Source organism: Planococcus citri, chromosome 4 (assembly GCF_950023065.1).
Source record: "Planococcus citri chromosome 4, ihPlaCitr1.1, whole genome shotgun sequence".
NCBI classification, from domain to species: Eukaryota; Metazoa; Arthropoda; class Insecta; order Hemiptera; family Pseudococcidae; genus Planococcus; species Planococcus citri.
Genome location: NC_088680.1, coordinates 48,064,383 through 48,082,202, shown reverse-complemented (window position 1 = coordinate 48,082,202; position 17,820 = coordinate 48,064,383). Strand labels below are relative to the sequence as shown.

The 17,820-nt window shown below is 34.2% G+C and overlaps 1 protein-coding gene across 1 annotated transcript in view; it reads left to right on the top strand.

Moving 5' to 3' along the window:
* The window catches only part of LOC135844057 (neuropeptide CCHamide-1 receptor-like), a 132,916-nt gene extending 116,711 nt beyond the window's left edge, over positions 1-16,205 (top strand). Inside the window, exons 3-4 of the mRNA XM_065362156.1 lie at positions 10,261-10,378; positions 14,104-16,205. Of these exons, the coding sequence (XP_065218228.1) occupies positions 14,106-15,230 (1,125 nt within the window). The 5' untranslated portion in view covers positions 10,261-10,378; positions 14,104-14,105 and the 3' untranslated portion in view covers positions 15,231-16,205. The remainder of the gene's footprint in view (positions 1-10,260; positions 10,379-14,103) is intronic.
* The last annotated feature ends 1,615 nt before the right edge of the window (positions 16,206-17,820 follow it).

The following is a 17,820-nucleotide window of genomic DNA, read 5'->3' as shown; positions in this document are numbered from 1 at the left end:
ATGACAGATTTTGTTTTATGAGATGACAAAATAAAATACAAAATGTAAGTAAAAAGAAACTAGGAAGTTGAAAAACAATAAATTAGAACGTCGTAGGTCGTATTTGAGATATCGAAAAGGCCCATGTTGCCACCCTATAAATACGAGAAATTTTCACATTATTGAGGATACAATCTGAGCACTGATGGAGTTGATTAATTTTCAGCAAAGTGGGAGGAGACAGTGCAAATGTTCAATTGTTGAATTACCTACATACTATTTAAAAAGTCTCGTATGATTCTCTATACAGGAAACATGTCCTGAATTTATTATTGTAAAATAAAATTCAAATTTCTTGAAACTCTTTGACAGTTACTTTCAACTTTAATGGAATATCTGCGCCTTTTTTTGAAAGTAAGCGTAACGTGATATAGATTTTTGTAAAAATACGCTCTGTGGACAATTTCCCCGCGTTTTTTTTCTAAATCCTAAAGAATCAGCCAAGCAAAATCAACGTTACGAACGACCTTATACATTTTTTCTTCTATGACGATTCTAATACTGCTATTCGCTCCAACCATTACAATTATCATTAGCTCTCTGCGAGTCCAAACAAACTCTTATCTTATATAAGCTGTAGATACTCTACCATCTTTATGAAATTTTTGTCAAAGATGTTTTCTTAAAATAATTAAGCCAACAACAGTACCTTTATACTAAGTCACTTAAGTACCTAATTTGAAAAACAGCTATCACCACTTTATGTCGAATTAACGTCAAAATAAATTCCACCAGACTAACGACCTTCTATTTTATTACAACAAATAGGCCTAACAGGTACTAAGGTACCTACTATTTCAAGCGCAGGACTTAATCTAGCTAAATTTTTAAGTAGGCTGTCCAATCAAATTAACTCATATCTAAAATGTTACATGACCGGTGAAAAAAACACTGACATGATGTTATGTACATTCTAATTTACGTGGTAACTTTATAGGCTTAGATGTCAGCTAATAGAACAAAAAAAAACAAAAAAAATAGGCTTTTATTTTGCAGGAAAACTCAGTAACTGTTACGTCAAACGTCTGGTAAATATGTAAACCCGTTATGTACCATGCAGTGTATTTTTATTTTTTAAATATCATACATTCTCATCTATTACTGATATTTAACCTGTAGGTAATCGTAGTACAGATGTAGGTCTTATCACTGATAAAAATATTACCCTGAAGGAATTTTATTTGAAAATTTTAATTTATTTGAGTATATTTTACCAAAAGAATTGTTTTGATTTGTTTTAAAGATAACGTTATCTTTTTAAAAAGCATGGGAGGAGGGGTTCCTAAGTTGCATGCCTTGGTTTGAAAGAAAAAATGCCAAATTTTTAGTAAAATACTTTTAAATGAGTGGAAATTTCGAGTTAATGATATTTTTGGAAAATTACTAGTTTTTTTTTTTTGTTAATTACTAGTAGTCGGGGAGCCCGCTTAAGAATCTATTGCACCCCCCCCCCCCCGTTGATCTTCCGGGACAACTTTTTTCTTAAAGGGGAAGTCCTAAAGAACATTTCTAGACCTTGTACTCAAAAAAAAAGTGGTCCTACTTACAAAATGGCGGCCATTTTGATTGACAGATCAGCCAACATCGCAGTTTTGCGTTCCAACATAGGACTTGCGTAACATTTTTCAAACCGTACAAAGGTAGATCGAAAGATCAGGCAAAAATTCATCACCTGTCAAAATTTCAAGTGCTAAAGTGCGTTTTTCGATTTTTGGTGAATTTTTGAAAATCAAATTTAGGCCAAAAATGAGGGGAAAAAATCAAAATTTTACCAAATTGACCAAGAAAGCTGAAATTTGGGATATACCCTATTTTCGACATGCTAAATCAATTGGAAGCTGTTTCAAACCATTTTGAGCCGTTCTGGAGCCTCCAACAGATTTTTAGAACTCGAAATTCCCACAAAATTTCATCAAATGGAGTTGGATAACCGAAATTTACCCTGAAAACTAATTTCAATACGCTACGAAGTCAACTGCAGGGAGATTTAAAGTCGTTTTGGAGCCTCCAGCGATTTTTTGATAATTACTGGAGCCTCCAGCAGATTTTTGAAACTTGAAATTTCCCCAAAATTTCATCAAACGGAGATGGAAAGTCGAAATTCATTCTGCAAACTAATTTCAATACGCTATGAAGTCGACTGCTGGTTTATTTCAAGTCCTTTTGGAGCTTCCAGCGACTTTTTGATAGGTCGTATGACGTTTTTTGGAAAATTGAAATTTCCAAAAAGTAGCTGGAAGCTTCAAAACCATTTGAAACCACCATGTAGTCGACTTCATATCGCACTGAAATTAGTTAGCGAAGTAAATTTCAGCTTGCCTACTCCATTTGGTAAAAAGTTGCGGGAATTTCAAGTTTCAAAAATCTACTAGCGGCTCCAGTAATTTTTAAAAAGTAGCTGGAGGCTCCAAAATGACTTGAACCCACTTGAAGTCGTCTTCAGACGGTGTTAAAATTGGAGTGTAGAGTAAATTTCAGTTTTCCATCTACATTTTTTATGAAATTTTGTAAAAATTCAAAGTTTGAAAAATCTGCTGGAGGCTTCAGTAATTTTCAAAAAATCGCTGGAGGCTCCAAAACGACTTGAAATCCCCCTTCAGTTGACTTCGTAGCGTATTGAAATTAGTTTGCAGGGTAAATTTCGGTTATCCAACTCCATTTGATGGTGGGAATTTCAAGTTTCAAAAAATTGCTGGAGGCTCCAAAACGACTTGAAATCCCCGTGGAGTTGACTTCGTAGCGTATTAAAATTAGTTTGCAGGGTAAATTTCGGTTATCCAACTCCATTGATGAAATTTTGTGGTAATTTCGAGTTCTAAAAATCTGTTGGAGGCTCCAGAACGGCTCAAAATGGTTTGAAACAGCTTCCAATCGATTCGGCATGTCAAAAATAGGGTATATCTCAAATTTCAGCTTTCTTGGTCAATTTGGTAAAATTTTGATATGTTCCCCTCATTTTTGGCCTAAATTTGATTTTCAAAAATTCATCAAAAATCGAAAAACCCACTTTAGCACTTGAATTTTTGACAGGTGATAAATTTTTGCTTGATCTTTCAATCTACTTTTGTACAGTTGGAAAAATTTTGTGCAAGTCCTATGCTGGATTGCTGGAACGCAAAATCTGCGATTTCAGGTGACCCCCTAAAAAAAGTTGTCCCAGAGGATCGACGGGGGGGGGTGCAATTGCAATAGATCCTTAAGCGGGCTCTCCGACTATTAGGTAGTAATTTTTGGTCAATTCAATTGGCAATATTTTTTGTGATTCGAATGACTTTTATTTTTTCCTACTTTTTTATTGCGAATTTCTTGATTGCAATTTTTTGGTATGATTATTACTGGTAAATACGAGTACTTTTATTTTTGAGGGAACAATCGCCAAAAAAAAAAATGTAGCTTTCAATAATATTTCAAGATTTATAAGTAATGAAATGGCATGAGGATGTATTTTTGAAAATTCGTTGGTTTTTTTAAAGCAGTCTCAAGATCTTTCAAATTTCCATTTCAACATCAAACAACAAAAATAATATGTTTTGATTTTTTTCAAAAATAGATCACCAAAGTAAAAATCCACTCGTACAGGTCTTCGCAATGATGAACATAAATTCGTGTAATTTGATAGTCCTACATTACCAAATGGTCTAACACGTTTGCCACACGTGTTGGAAAAGTTATCTACTCGAAAACGCGGAAGGAACAGTAGGAAAGTCCAGATGCAACGAAGAACTAACATTATTTGTGAAAAATACGAGCTTATTTCTTTTAACTAGAAGAGGAAACATTCGAACGTATTTTTCTCGCAAGTTTTCGTCATTATAGAAAAATAGCGAGCAAATAATAAAGATTTAACATCCATTTTCGTATCCCGATGATGAGGTTTAAATTTATATGTATTATTTAGCCGCTTACGCGATGGTGGTAGCATCAAATATACTTATAAAAGGTTCCATGTCGTTAAAATTCATGTTTATCGCGATGGGGAAATTAATCGAGATTCATTTTCTCGAGTTGGCTAAAAATATGATGTTATTATCACTCAATATTCGTCTTCTCTTTTTCTTTATAGGTGCCTATTTTCCCCTCTTGACCCTTCCGTTTCGAGGGAGATTCACTTGTAGGATGTTTTTCTTTTTTTTTGACCTTGACAAACATGCGCTTTATTAAAATAAATCAACGAAATTATTAATGCTTGGTTTGTTACTTTTTGAAATTTATAAACGTATTCCTTGGAGTGTGTACTCGAACTTCGATTCAGCTTTTTCATCAATGAAAATCAAAGTTTCGCCGGTTAACAAGTTAAACCAAGCGTGCTGTTTGGTTTATATCTACATTTCATTAGACGTTACGCATAAATTTATTTAATAAAACAGGCGGAATTTAAAACAATAATATTTTAACGTTTAATTTTTTCAAAATTTATTTTCGCGCGTATTTTCAGAATCGTATTAACTTTTCTATAGATATATCGAATTGGAAATAAATTCGGCTGTTTTTCTTTTCTCTTATACACAACATTCTGGTAATCGAAACTTTAATTTATAAATCTGCGAAATATCTTAACGACGTCGTAGGAAATTGTGTTTTCAAAGCGTGTAGATTTAATTTAGCGATTTCGTTTGTACGTAATACTAAAACGTACGCGAAAAAATTTCGCAAACGTTGAGACATAAATTTACATTCGGATTTGAGAGTTTAAATTTGAATTGTATGAGCGGTATATTTGGAAATTTTTAAGCGGCTGGAATAAAAATGAATTTGAAATTAGAAATGGTCGAAAAAGCAATTGTAGCAGATGTTCGGTTGTTTTCTTTACTAAAGATTATACAGATGTTGAAGTAATTATTTTTATTAAAGAATAAAAAATAAATGTATTCCTTCGTCGCGTTTATCAAAACTTTATTTTTTGAAAGGCTCTCGCGAATATTTGCAATCTCTAGTTTAAGGATGAAAAAAGTAAGTTGTTATACAATGAGAGGGTTTGTTAAGCTTAAGTTGGTTAAAAAGTTATCTTTACTGATTCTAAAATTGTACACATTTCTTTTTCTTAAAATTTTCAAAACTCGCCACTTACTTTGAAGACGTTGTTTACGAATTTTTTTTTTTTAATAGGTAGGTATCTAAACTTACCTATAGCAAATTATCTGATACTTACTTTTTATGGGACACCATGTATAATGTATGCTTATGTAGATTTTTTTTATTTACCTACAAAAAAATACGATTTCTGACAATCATTTTAAACAGAACTTTGAAAAATAAATTTATTCAAGAATAACGTGATTTATTTTGCATTAGTTACAACTGAAATGGTTTTGAAAAAATTGATTCAAATACCGAAGTTATACTCCACTCACTTTTCTACTTTTCAAAGTCAAAGAAAAAATATTTTAATTTCTCGTCAAAATTATTATTCTTACATCCGGAATAATTTGAAAATCTCTTCTCAAACGAAAAAGGTAGGTACCTACGTGGTTAAAAAAAAAGAATAATTGCTTTTTCGTTGGCGGAGAATTTTGATAATTCAGCTATAGTTTTTCGCTATACGTGAGGTCGTGAGTAGTTCATTCAGTTGAAAAATTTTCAAAATTCTCAGATCAAATATTTTCTTTATTTTGGTTGGTTAGAATTATATTTACGTCAAATTTCTGTTATTTTTTTTTCATTTTAGAAAAAATTTTCTCCATTGTCCCTTCTATACTTTGCCTCTTGTACACCGTGGCTCTCTCTAAGGAGGCTTTTTGGCTGGCATATTTGAAACATAGTTGTGTGATACCTTACCAGCATTAAATATCGCTCGTTACCTGTATATTCTGTTTCTTCTAACAAAACCACCATAAAGTTACCAACAGTTTCAAAGTGAATGAAATGATTGTTCTCGTGTTCCTCGCCAATGCGGAAAAAAATAAGAAAAATGGCTTAAAATTGACCTTCTACGGGCTTCACTATTCTATTGCGTTAAGGGAATACTCGTACTAGTATATACGAGAACTTTTCATATTTTCAAGACTTTTACTACTCGTTAGTTCGTAAGTTTAATTCAAACTCGCAAATGCTCCGTGATTGTTACGTACTTAAAACGTAACGGTTTATTTGTACGTAGGTAATGATTTTGTGAAAGACGTGTTCTTTCGGATTTAAAACGAGTTTCAGCTAATTCTCGTACGGTTTATGTTTTTTTTTTTTTCGTAATTAACGCGCCTAGTGAAAAAAATAAAGAGTTTGGTAAAAAAAAAAAAATGATTGTGGGAGGTTGCAAGATTTTTTTACATTACCATTTTTATCTTTTTCCCTGTGCGGATTTATGTTTTTTGTTCGTTAACAATTACGAGTTATGTGGTAGAAAATGTTCGAAAAAAAATGTTTCGAAAAATTACTTCACAGTCTATTCTGGTTTCTTTTTTCCCTTTCCTTTTTTTTTTTTGCGGGAAAATATTGGATAAAATGTGCTTTACGAGATGTTCAGTGCACCATGGTTTAAATTTTACTGAATGAGTAAAGGTGAATAAATTACGTCATTGAAATGGGTTGCTTTCTTCAAAAGATGAAGATAATTATGATGGTTTGATGGTTTAAAAAAAGAAACAAATTTTCAAATAAATGAATTCTACCTAATTAGAATTTTCAAGATGAGCCAAATTTGTTTTTTTTTTGTTGTAATTTTTCAACGTATGGTATATAGTACCTCTACCTATCTATTGTGTATATTATTGTACGTTTTAAAGGACAAGTATCGAATATTTTGCCTGGCGATCCAGCAATGCTAATCACGTGAAAGTGAGTCAAGTTGCCTATTCTAATAACTGAAGGGATGAAGTTATAGGATATTCCACATAGCCTATCTTCATTTGAAGAAGTTGTTCACAATCACAAAAATCTAATTTTTAAAGAAATTATACATCTCGCGGTTTTTTTCGACAAGATATCATCTCGTGTGTCTGCATGATCACTCGACTCGAAAACAATCGCAATTTGACTGTTTTGGAGCCTCCAGCGAGTTTTCAAATTTCTTACAGAAAATTTCATATCGCTCTAAGTATAGGACTTAAGAATGAACTTTGGGATTAATTAACTCTGCTGGAAATTTACTCAGTACCCTCTCGATTGTTTAAGGTGGTTATCGCAAAATTCCAGGCGTGCCAACTGCCAATTCAAAAATAAATTTTTAATCAATTTGTAAATTTTAGAAAAATTGAAAAAAAATCAAATTTTCTACGAAGGTATGAAACGAATGGTTTAAACGATCACTCGACTCGAAAATAATCTCAAATTGGCCTTTTTGGTGCCCAAAGTGATTTAAAGTATCTGGAGAAAATTAAAAAATTTCCGGAGGCTCCAGAATCGCCCAAAAGTGGTACATAGATAGGTATTGATGTGTGGGAGTTAAATTGAAGAAGACATTCACATTGGTTCACTTTGATGGATCGTGAAAGACAAAATGGAGGATTTTCAAATTCATTGGAGACTTCATTTTGAGTTGAAAGTTGCTCAGAAAAACTTTCAGCTCCGGAGGTGTCTTTGGAGGGGAAATATGAGCCCTCAAAGCTGGAGCTCCAAACCAATTTTTATTTTTTGGAAAAATGGTCCCAAAATCCAAGACCACTTTTAGGACTCTATTATTGAGTGGTTGAAAATTTGCTGATCGCTTATTTTTGGATAGGTTATAAGTAAGTACGTAAATTCGTGGTTCCAATATTGTTTCGTCATCGACATAATTAATGTGAACTATTTTGTGAGGAAAAGAGTTACAAATTACGAACGACTCCGCTCAGTTGAACCCTAAAAAAGTTCTTGGATTTTGATGGCAAAGACCTAGGTTAGTACCAATCTTCTGAAAATGAGTAATTTTCCCCCAAAACAGGTTGGGAAGAGGCTAAAGTGAAGAAACCACAATTTTTCAAAAATTTCCTCACTTTGAGAACCCATATCATCCTTCTAAGGGCACCTCAAAAGCTAAATTTTTTTCTGAGTGACTCTCCACTTCGAATGAAAGTTTTTACTGAATTTGGTCAACATTTTCCGACACGACATTTTTTTCGAGTTCCTAACTAATACAATCAGCCATAAAAAAAACTCAAACCTGTTTTTGAATTTTTTTTTAATTTTCAAAAATTCGAAAATGAACTTTTGGACCTTAAATCTTAGTTACTTTTTCGATCTAGTCTGGTTTGTGTTCAAATTGGAAAGTTCCAGTTCAAGAACCGTATTTCTAACATAAAGAAACTTTCGATAGTGGAATTTTTTGGCATATAACACGTGAGAAAGCTGCCCCCCCCCCTCAAGGAAACAATAACAGCAACAATCATTTGCATTTTTGGAGTGTATAGTTGGTTATTCTCATCACCAATGTAGTTCTTTTTTCTCACCATCTTTTCTTTTATGCACTTTATTTACAGCGTGAAACAGTTGACACATTTTTGTTCGACATAGTGTTTTTTTTCTTTTTCAGTAAGGTGATGTTTTCTCAAGAAACATTTGCTCTTTCAACTAGTATGTACCTATCTTGAGAACTTTTACAACTTCTTTTTCTGTAGGTACTTAAAATCCTCTAATTTTCTTATTTTCCTTTTCAATTCACTTTCTATCTAACTTAAGTAATAACAGCAGAACGAAAACTTCGTGAAATTTTTTTATTCGAATCTCAAAGTGTGTTTGCTTTAAAAAATTGATCCCAACATCATTATCAAAAGATAAACGACATCTCCGGGTAGCTAGATTTGGTTCTATTATGTTTTTAAGTGACCTGACATTATTAAACAAAAGGTTGCTTATTTTAATATGAAGATTCGAGCATTTGGTCTCTGAATTTGAATTCAACTAAGGAATGAATTAACGATAAATTGACAGTTGAATATTGGGCGTTTATCATGAAGCCTAAACAAATACTTTACAAGGAAACACCCTACGCCGGTTTGAGGCAATCACAGTCAATCTTTTTTTTTCAAAGACTCGAACAATATTTTGAAAAAACTATCTGAAGACAAAACGTCGGCTTCTTGCACTAATTTAGGTCATTTATGTGGTACTTAGTTGTAGAAGTAATAATTTTTAGGAGGAATTCATTCGTATACCTATCTCGGTAAAATTATAAAGTCTACTTGACACCTCGTCAGCAACTCGACTGTAAGAGAAAGACAGAAAGTTTATTTTTTGTTGAGCAGTCGGGATTGCAAGAATGTTGTCGAAGAAATATTTTTTTCGTTTTTTGTATACCTATACAAATAACAACTCGATAGAACTTTCACGGGAGCTTTTACGATATAGACGACAAAAAACTTTTCAAGTTTTATACCTACCTAATACCTATAACATTTTTTTATCGCCAGTCAAAGGAAATTACATAGGAATTCTCAATTTAATATCTCTCCTAAAAATACTCGAGCTCCTACAACGTACCTATAGTACATATAATGTCCAGCCACCCCTAATTCTATTAAGTTTAAGATAGAAGTAGAGGCAAGCGTTTAATTTCGTTAATTGAAACAAATTGAATTCGCAAATTAAGAACCGCTCATTAAGATTTGCAAAATAATTACGTACAGAGAATGCATATCGCTTAATACATCGTATTTAATTCATACAGGTAGGAGATGAGCGTTTATTAAAGTCGAAAAATGAATTCGTATATTTCGATGTATGTATATGCGACGAAATTGGAAAACTTTTTGCTTCCATCAAGCCTACAACAGCTATAAGAGGTTCGAGTTGATAAAATATTTTAGCAGATTCAGTGGAAAATATAAACGATTTAAAGCGTAGTTATAGCGTTTCCTTTTATAAGAACATTTTCAGCATAGTTCACTGAAACTTTGCGGTTGCAAATTTACACGAACTCGGCCATTATTTTAATTAGGAATATAACTTTCGTGCAACGCGAGATTTCATAAGTAGGTGAATTTGCACTTCAGGTACTAACTTTTAATGTACCTAAATGCGATCGTTTTCGTGACGAATTAAGTCGTACGGGAACGCATGCTATTAAGATTTTTCTATAAGTGCTGTTTGGTTAAGATATACCTACTCGTAGGTAGGCATTTCTACTTGTGAAATTAAACCTAGACCTAGCTAGGTATATATATGTATACCTGCACCATATGTAATAAGATGTTGGTTGTAGGTACATTAAGGCGATGAGATAAAGTCAAAATATTACATTAAGATAACTATGCACTTAGTTTAAATAAACATTTAACATTAAAGTAATCATTTTCATCTTTTGTGTTTCAGAACACCATGCCTATGTCGGTTATATGATTTCACCCATATTGGTCGATTTGCTAACAAATCAGACTGGCCAATTTGAAACGCATTTGGTTGGTGCGACGAGAGACTCACTGATAATTAGGTAAGTACCTACTTAAGTCTCCCTCATGAAGGATAGAAATATAAATAAATGAATACTTCAATAAAACTCGTCGGTTTGTGTACATTAAAACACGAAAATTTATCCCCCTCTCCCCATAAATAAAAATTTGGTAAATTACGAAATAATTGGAAACATTTTTTTTTTAAATGATCAATTTTTTCGAATTTTGAAAATTTGTTTCACAAAATCACTATAAGCAGGCCTATCAATTTTTTACAAAACAAAAAGTAAAATTATTTTATGTGATCAAAATGAGTGAATTTTTCTTGGCAATGTATCGATCGTGGCAATAGGTACTTGGATGATTGATGGAGATCAAGAAAAATTTCTTTGTTCAACATTCACACCTCGCATCCCTCCCTCCCCGCATGCCACTATAGACATCGGCAAATTTGTGCTAGGGTTTAAAATGAGCTTAATCGACAATTTAGAACCTAAAACAAAAAACAGAGTGGGATTTTTCAATTTCAGTTGTTTTTGTAGTCAGGATGAGAAATGATCAAAGTTGCAAAAATGGTCATTTTTGCTCCACTTCAACAGTTTGTAGTGACATCAGTATTGTTTTGCGAAAAGAATCGAGGTCATTTTCGGATTCTACGCACTTTTTTAAGTAAACTACTTTCCCCGATTTTCGATTGTTGAAGTTTCAAGCGAGTACGGAAGATTTTTATTTGTATAATATTTTAAAACTCAGAGCGCGCGACGCTGACGTTACTCCACCACGTAACCGTGGCGCGGAACTGTGTTCACCCGAAGTTCAAATTGAATTTTTCGTATTTAGAAAAATTAGTCTTATTCGCTTGAAACTTTGAAAATAAAAAATCGGGGAAAGTAGTTTACTTAAAAAATTGCGTAGAATCCGAAAATGGCCTTGGTTTTTTTCAAAAACAATACAGACGTCGCTACGAACTCTTGAAGTAGGGCAAAAATGGCCATTTTCGCAACTTCGACGGTCTCTCCTGACCACAAAAAATTTAAATTTAAAAAAATCACTCATTTTTTTGTTTTAGGGTCTGACCTATCAATTAAGCCAATTTTCAACCCAAATACCAAAACAAAGTTCAAAATAGTTGCCTATGTGTTATGAAAAGTTGAAATTCACCTCTCCGTTCACAAATCAATGGATAAGAAATTTTTTGAATATTTTGTAAATTAATTTAGGAAACTGTTATGGGAAAATTTTTCCTCCCTTATCTCCTCACCTTTTCTCCTCGACTTTTTCTGTGATCGTTTGTTGAAAAAAGTTGTAATTGTGAAAGTAAAAAATACGTGCATTTCGCTGAGAAGATCCGATTAGAAAAAATCCACGAATGACCCTCGATAATGTCCAGAATTTTTGCAAGTTGAAAAAAAATTGGCTGAATACTACTTACCTACCAAAGAAATTTTTCAACAGAAATGTCAATTTTGACATTTTTGAAATGGTTTGGAGAACCATCCATGACGATCTTTCCCTCCCCCCTCCCTAAAGTACCAGGCATTCATAAATTTTTAATTTTTTGAAGAAATATGCAACTTTACAAGGGAGGTATTCCAGCCAACAGAAAATTTTTGGCACTGTACAGCGAGGAATAAAAAAAATAGCAGGTCAAATTTTTCAGGTTGAATTTTCAAAAATTGTTTTTTGAGAATTCAAATGTTTACACCAGCCATTTTTTCCATACAAAAACCAAAATTGTTATCAAATTGAGTTGAAAAGCTGAAACGATCTCCTAAATTGATTGTAATGGTTTCGAGTCATTCTTGAGTCTTCAGTGGCCTTTAGGATTTCCTAGTTTAGGAAAAAAAATGGCCACTAAAAAGGCCAAACACAAATTTCCAACGATTAAAATGGCCACAAAAATGATGAATCAGAACATTTGAATGATAAATTTTTATTAGGTTCTTTTTCATAGACATTTTTAAGCTGAAAAATTAAAATATCTTCTGCATGGAAGCTCTAAAACGGTAGGAGAGTTGATGAATAAAGTAAAAACCACATGTTTCACCAATTCTACCACAATTTGATTGAATATTTTTATTTTTTATTAAATTTTTTTTAATGGAGGTGGCTCGAGAAAATGTTTAAAATTTACCAAAAATTGAAAAATGAAATTAGCATTTTGAACTTTGGCTTTTCGAAGTATTTTTACCTACTCTTTCAATTTTTTTGTCCCGAGCCCTGCGCAAAATTTTTTTAAAAGCGTAAGTAATCGGAATACCTACATACCACCCCCTCCCTCCCGGAAAAAGAATCGTTGGGAAAATACTTTTGATGTTGAGTTGGTTTTTAGTATAATTTAGACGGGTTCGTAAGTCAAGAAGTCTCACACCGTCCGCGTCCCTATCGAGCCTTTCCTCAATTGAGTATTCCAGATAGGTACTCCTCACCCAAAATGGGATTTTGGTCACTATGTCTCACAAAATATATATCATCTTATGTAGCAATCTTATGTAACAAAATAAGCGAGCAGAAATAGCAATCTCAACCACTGCTCACTCAATTCTCCAAGTATAACTAGGCGCTTCTCATAAAACCAAAAATAATTCAATATAAATTATAGGAAAATGTATCACGGATTTGAACCAAATTCGCAGAGGTGGTGGGTATACCTACCTATCTTTTTAGTTGACAGCTTACCAGAAAAAAATTGGGGCTCCCAAGACCAAAGAACTGGGACTATTATGATCTCAAAGTTGGGTGATTTTTGGGGGGAAATGTTTGTTTTTTGACAGCTGAGTACCCCTCAACCGTTGGGTAAAGTTTCTGAAATAGCACTATAAAGATCCGATTTCAGGTTTTACATCCTGTTATGAGCCATTTCCAACTCGATTTGAGACCTCATTTTACTTCTCAACAGGGCGTTCAAAAAATATTGAGATTCCTCATTTTTAAAAAAAAAAACATGAAATGGTTTGCACTCCTTCCCAAACATTTTTAGTAAAAATATTATTGTTAAATTCTTTTAAAAAAATTAACTGTCAACAATTTTCTATCGAAGTGCTGCCAACATTTCAAACATTTCTACGAAAAGCTGGTTCTATAATCATTCAAAAATTGCAAGAATATTCGTAAAATCTTGAAGATGAATTTTCCTGAAAATTGATTTACCCTACCTAGTTTTTGACAAAAGAATTATAAATTTTGCAAATTGTAATTTTTTGAATTGTGAAGCTAGATTTTCATTGAAATTTTCGAAATCTTCAGGTAGATAATTTTTGATAAGCTTTCCAAGTCAATTTGGATGAAATTATTGATTTTTTTCTCATTTTTGGCCATTTGATTTTCAAAAATTCACTAGAAATCAAAAATTCACTCGAACACCTGAAATTATAGCTGTTGATATTTTTTGCAGACTGTTTGGATCTAGTTTTGTCTACTTCAAAAATTTTCGTGGAAGTTGGGATACTTCCCTCACCGCACTAAAATTTGAATACAATTTTTTTCAACTTCTTTTATCAACTTTGACCAAAATAATACCACCAAATCTCTCGAAAATTCTGATTTCCATAAACGTACGAGTATGGTAAATATTTTTCACTCAAACAAGAAAAGGAACACACGATGGTCACGCTTATGCAAAACCATGTTTACCAGAGGCTATAAACGTCCAATACCTGGCTATTTTCCATATAAGCATATTCATCAGCTCTAGCATTAGCACGAAGATGCTCTTGTGTAGGTAACATCTCAATCAAGTCAATTTTTTTTTTTTTTTTTGCAGATATGCCTGTTGGTGACTCCTGTTCGGATGTAACTCCATGTTACGCGATCAACATCTCGTTATCGCCGACCGGCGAGGCCTACATCCCATTTAAGAATCGGCTGGAGACATACGTCGTACCGATTATCTTCGCCATGATATTCTTGGTCGGTGTTTTAGGCAATGGTACGTTGATATTAATATTCATGCGCCACCGTAACATGCGGAATGTACCCAACACGTATATCATTAGCTTGGCGTTGGGAGATCTGCTGTTAATTCTGACGAGTGTACCTTTCACGTCAACTGTGTACACGTTTGACTCTTGGCCATACGGCGAAACCATATGCAAGATATCCGAGGCAACTAAAGATATCTCGGTCGGAGTATCGGTATTCACGTTAACAGCTTTGAGCGCCGAAAGATACTGTGCGATATCGAATCCAATCCGTCGACGTATTTCATCGAAACCATTCACTTTGGTAATAGCCATTGCGATTTGGCTCCTAGCCGGATTATTAGCGATGCCTTCGGCCTTCTTTTCAAATCTAGAAACCACCAAGTTAGTGGACAATCACGAGATCGAGTACTGTTTCCCATACCCGGAAGAATTCGGTGAAAAGTACCGCAAAGGGGTTGTGCTGTTTAAATTCCTAGCTTATTACGCCGTGCCACTTTGTATAATAGCGTGCTTCTACATCCTGATGGCCAAACACTTGGAAATGACCACTCGAAATATGCCCGGTGAAATGCAGGGCCAGTCGTCGCAGATTCGAGCTCGTAAAAAAGTCGCCAAAATGGTACTCTCGTTTGTAATCATGTTTATGATATGCTTCCTGCCGCATCACGTATTCATGCTGTGGTTCCACTTCTATCCCACTTCCCAGGAGGATTTCGACGAATTTTGGAATACGTTCCGTATCGCGGCGTTTTGCTTGAGTTTCATCAACTCCTGCATTAACCCGATCGCTTTATATTTCATCAGCGGCGTATTTCGCAAATACTTCAACAGGTATTTGTTCGTATGCTGTAAAACACCTCGTCAAAATTCTGATAACATATCCACGCGAGCTAATAGTTTATCGTGTCGCAGACATAATTCCGTGTTAACACACCAAATCACTTTGACAAACACTGATGCCTCTTGACGGTTAGCAATAGTAAACGATGGCTTTGACTCTACCAAATTGTAACTCGTACCTACCCGTCTCTATTTTCTAGTCAACGTGTATCAAATCTGTCATTATTTCAGAGCGAGAGTCACATTTTAAAATTACATCGAGTTCCATTTTCCATTCCTTCGTACAGGCTAAAAGATTTCCCTCGCAAGCCATTATTTCGCTCAAATGTACGCATTTCAACCTCCAACAAAAATATTATACAGGCCTACACTGACACAAAAGCTCGAATAATTTCATTTATTTACAAATGTCTGATCTCTCGATGCGTAAGCTTATTTCAAAAATAGGCTACGCAACAAACAAGTATTATGGTAGAATGATACGAGTATTTGTGTGCATGTAGACGTAGAGTAACTCATCTCTTTCTGGCACTTAGTCGCGGTGACGTATTTTACGCGCATTATCCCCTGTCACCCGTTCTCCATTTATTGCAGATGGCAAAAAAGATGTTAATCTTTTCAGTCTGCGAACGAAGCGAAAAAAAATTGAAATTTTAACCTCCACAACCGCAAACGTAAATGGAATTTCGATTTAATACATACAAAAACATTTGGGTAGGTACGCATACCTACTTACCCTTCTGTGTAAAATGGTACACGAGGTTTAGTATAGTAGGTACATACATCTATCTACCCTTCTAGTACGATGAGGTACAGTGGACTCTTACTCTGTGGAATACACGATAAAAAAAAAAGTTACTTTAATTTTTTCAGTTTTGTTACAAAAATTCCTAAAACATACCATTTTTATTGTATAAGAATTAAATGTTAAGAATTTTTATTTTGTACAGAAGTAAAGACCTCTTTTTTTGGTAAATGTTGTAAATTAAATTGTAAATATGCGATTATTAACAAACGAACCTTTTGTCTGTATTTATCTATGTGAATCATGTATACGAATCGTTTTATACTCATAATATCTCGAATATATTTTTCTAGTAATAAAAATAACAATAATTTTTGGAGAAAGCCAAGTACCTGCTTTTTCTCCCTCCCTTCCAATACTTACTGGAAACAATCAAAATGTGTGTGAAAGTTTTTTTTTTTTTTTTAAATATGTTGGGGCATATTTTTACGTAGATAAGTAGGTAAGTATGTGTAAAAAAGTACACGATTTTCAAGAGGACAACTTTCTCTGAAAATTCCAATTATGTGAAACCTCAAAATGAGTGATTGGAAAATAGATTTCGCTGGCCCTACCATGCAGTTTAGGAGGCAAGGAAGGCCCTTTGATTGGATAGAGCATCTTTGGGGCAAATTAGAGCACCCAGTCCGAGCATAAGCGCAACCCTCTTCTCCCTTTTAAAATATGTCATAAAAAAAAGTTGGTAGCCCTGGCGAAATTATAGCCCTGCCCTACCTATGCAGCCAAAATCAGCAACAATTATCTTAAATGTTGAAGTAGATATCGATAGAGCAGTTCAGAGCTCTCAGCTTCCACGTTGGAGCATTTACTTCTCTCATCATCCTATTTTTAAAAAAATCTTCAGGTACGGCTGATGAAATGATAGTCTTACCAATGCAGCCAACATTTATGAAACTTCAAGTACATGTTTCAAGGATCCAGCGTCAAAAGAGCTGTTTGGCACAACATGTCCAATGCATCTAAAGGTTGTCTGTCTGCCTGCCTGGCCTCTCAAGGTCATTGACCTACCTGTTTAGCCTCTCACGGTCGTCTGTCCGCCTGTTTGGCCTCTCCAGATTATCTACATGCCGACCTGGCGGTGGCCTCTCAAGGTCATCGACCCGTGTCTGGTCTCCAAAGGTCATTGACCCATATATAAGACCTCTGAAGGCCGTCTGTCTGCCTTCTCAAGGTCGTATATCTGGCATTATGGCTATATGGCATCTTAAGGTCATTGACCCCGCCTGAATGGATTTACACTTTTACAGTCGTTAGTCTGTCTGTCGGTCGATCTTGCTGGCTGGCTGGCCTCCTAAGGTCACTGACCTGTCTTTCAAGCTTCTTAACGTCGTCTATCTTCTTGTCTGGTTTCCTAAGGTCATTGACTCACCTGTCTGGTATCTTAAGGTGATCTGTCTGTCTGTCTGTCTGTCGATCCTTTTATAAGGTCGTCTGCCCGCTTGTCTGGCTTCCCAAAGCTCCAAGATACAAATTGAATTTCGTAATTTGGAGGCCATGTAGGTGTCAAAAATTGATTTGAAATTTCGTAGACCGTGCGAACTCCAAAAATTGATTCAATTTTTCATATGTACCTATAGTTTAGAGGCCATGTAAGCCCCAGAAGTCAATTTGTAATTAAATCATCATAATTTGAAGGTCATGTGAACCCCAAAAATCAAATTGAAATTTCGAAATTTGGAAGCCATACAAACTCTAAAAATTGATTTGTTTTTTCGTCTAGTGTAAAGAACATGCGAATTCCAAAAAATGATTTAAAATTTCGTGATTTAGAGGTCATGCAAACTACAAAAATTGATTCGATTTTTCATAGTTCGGAGGCCAAGCAAATTCCGAAAGTAGGTATTAGGTAATGTAGCGATTAAAATCAATCTTTTGAGTTGCTTTTTGATCAAAGCGATAACATTCAAAAAAA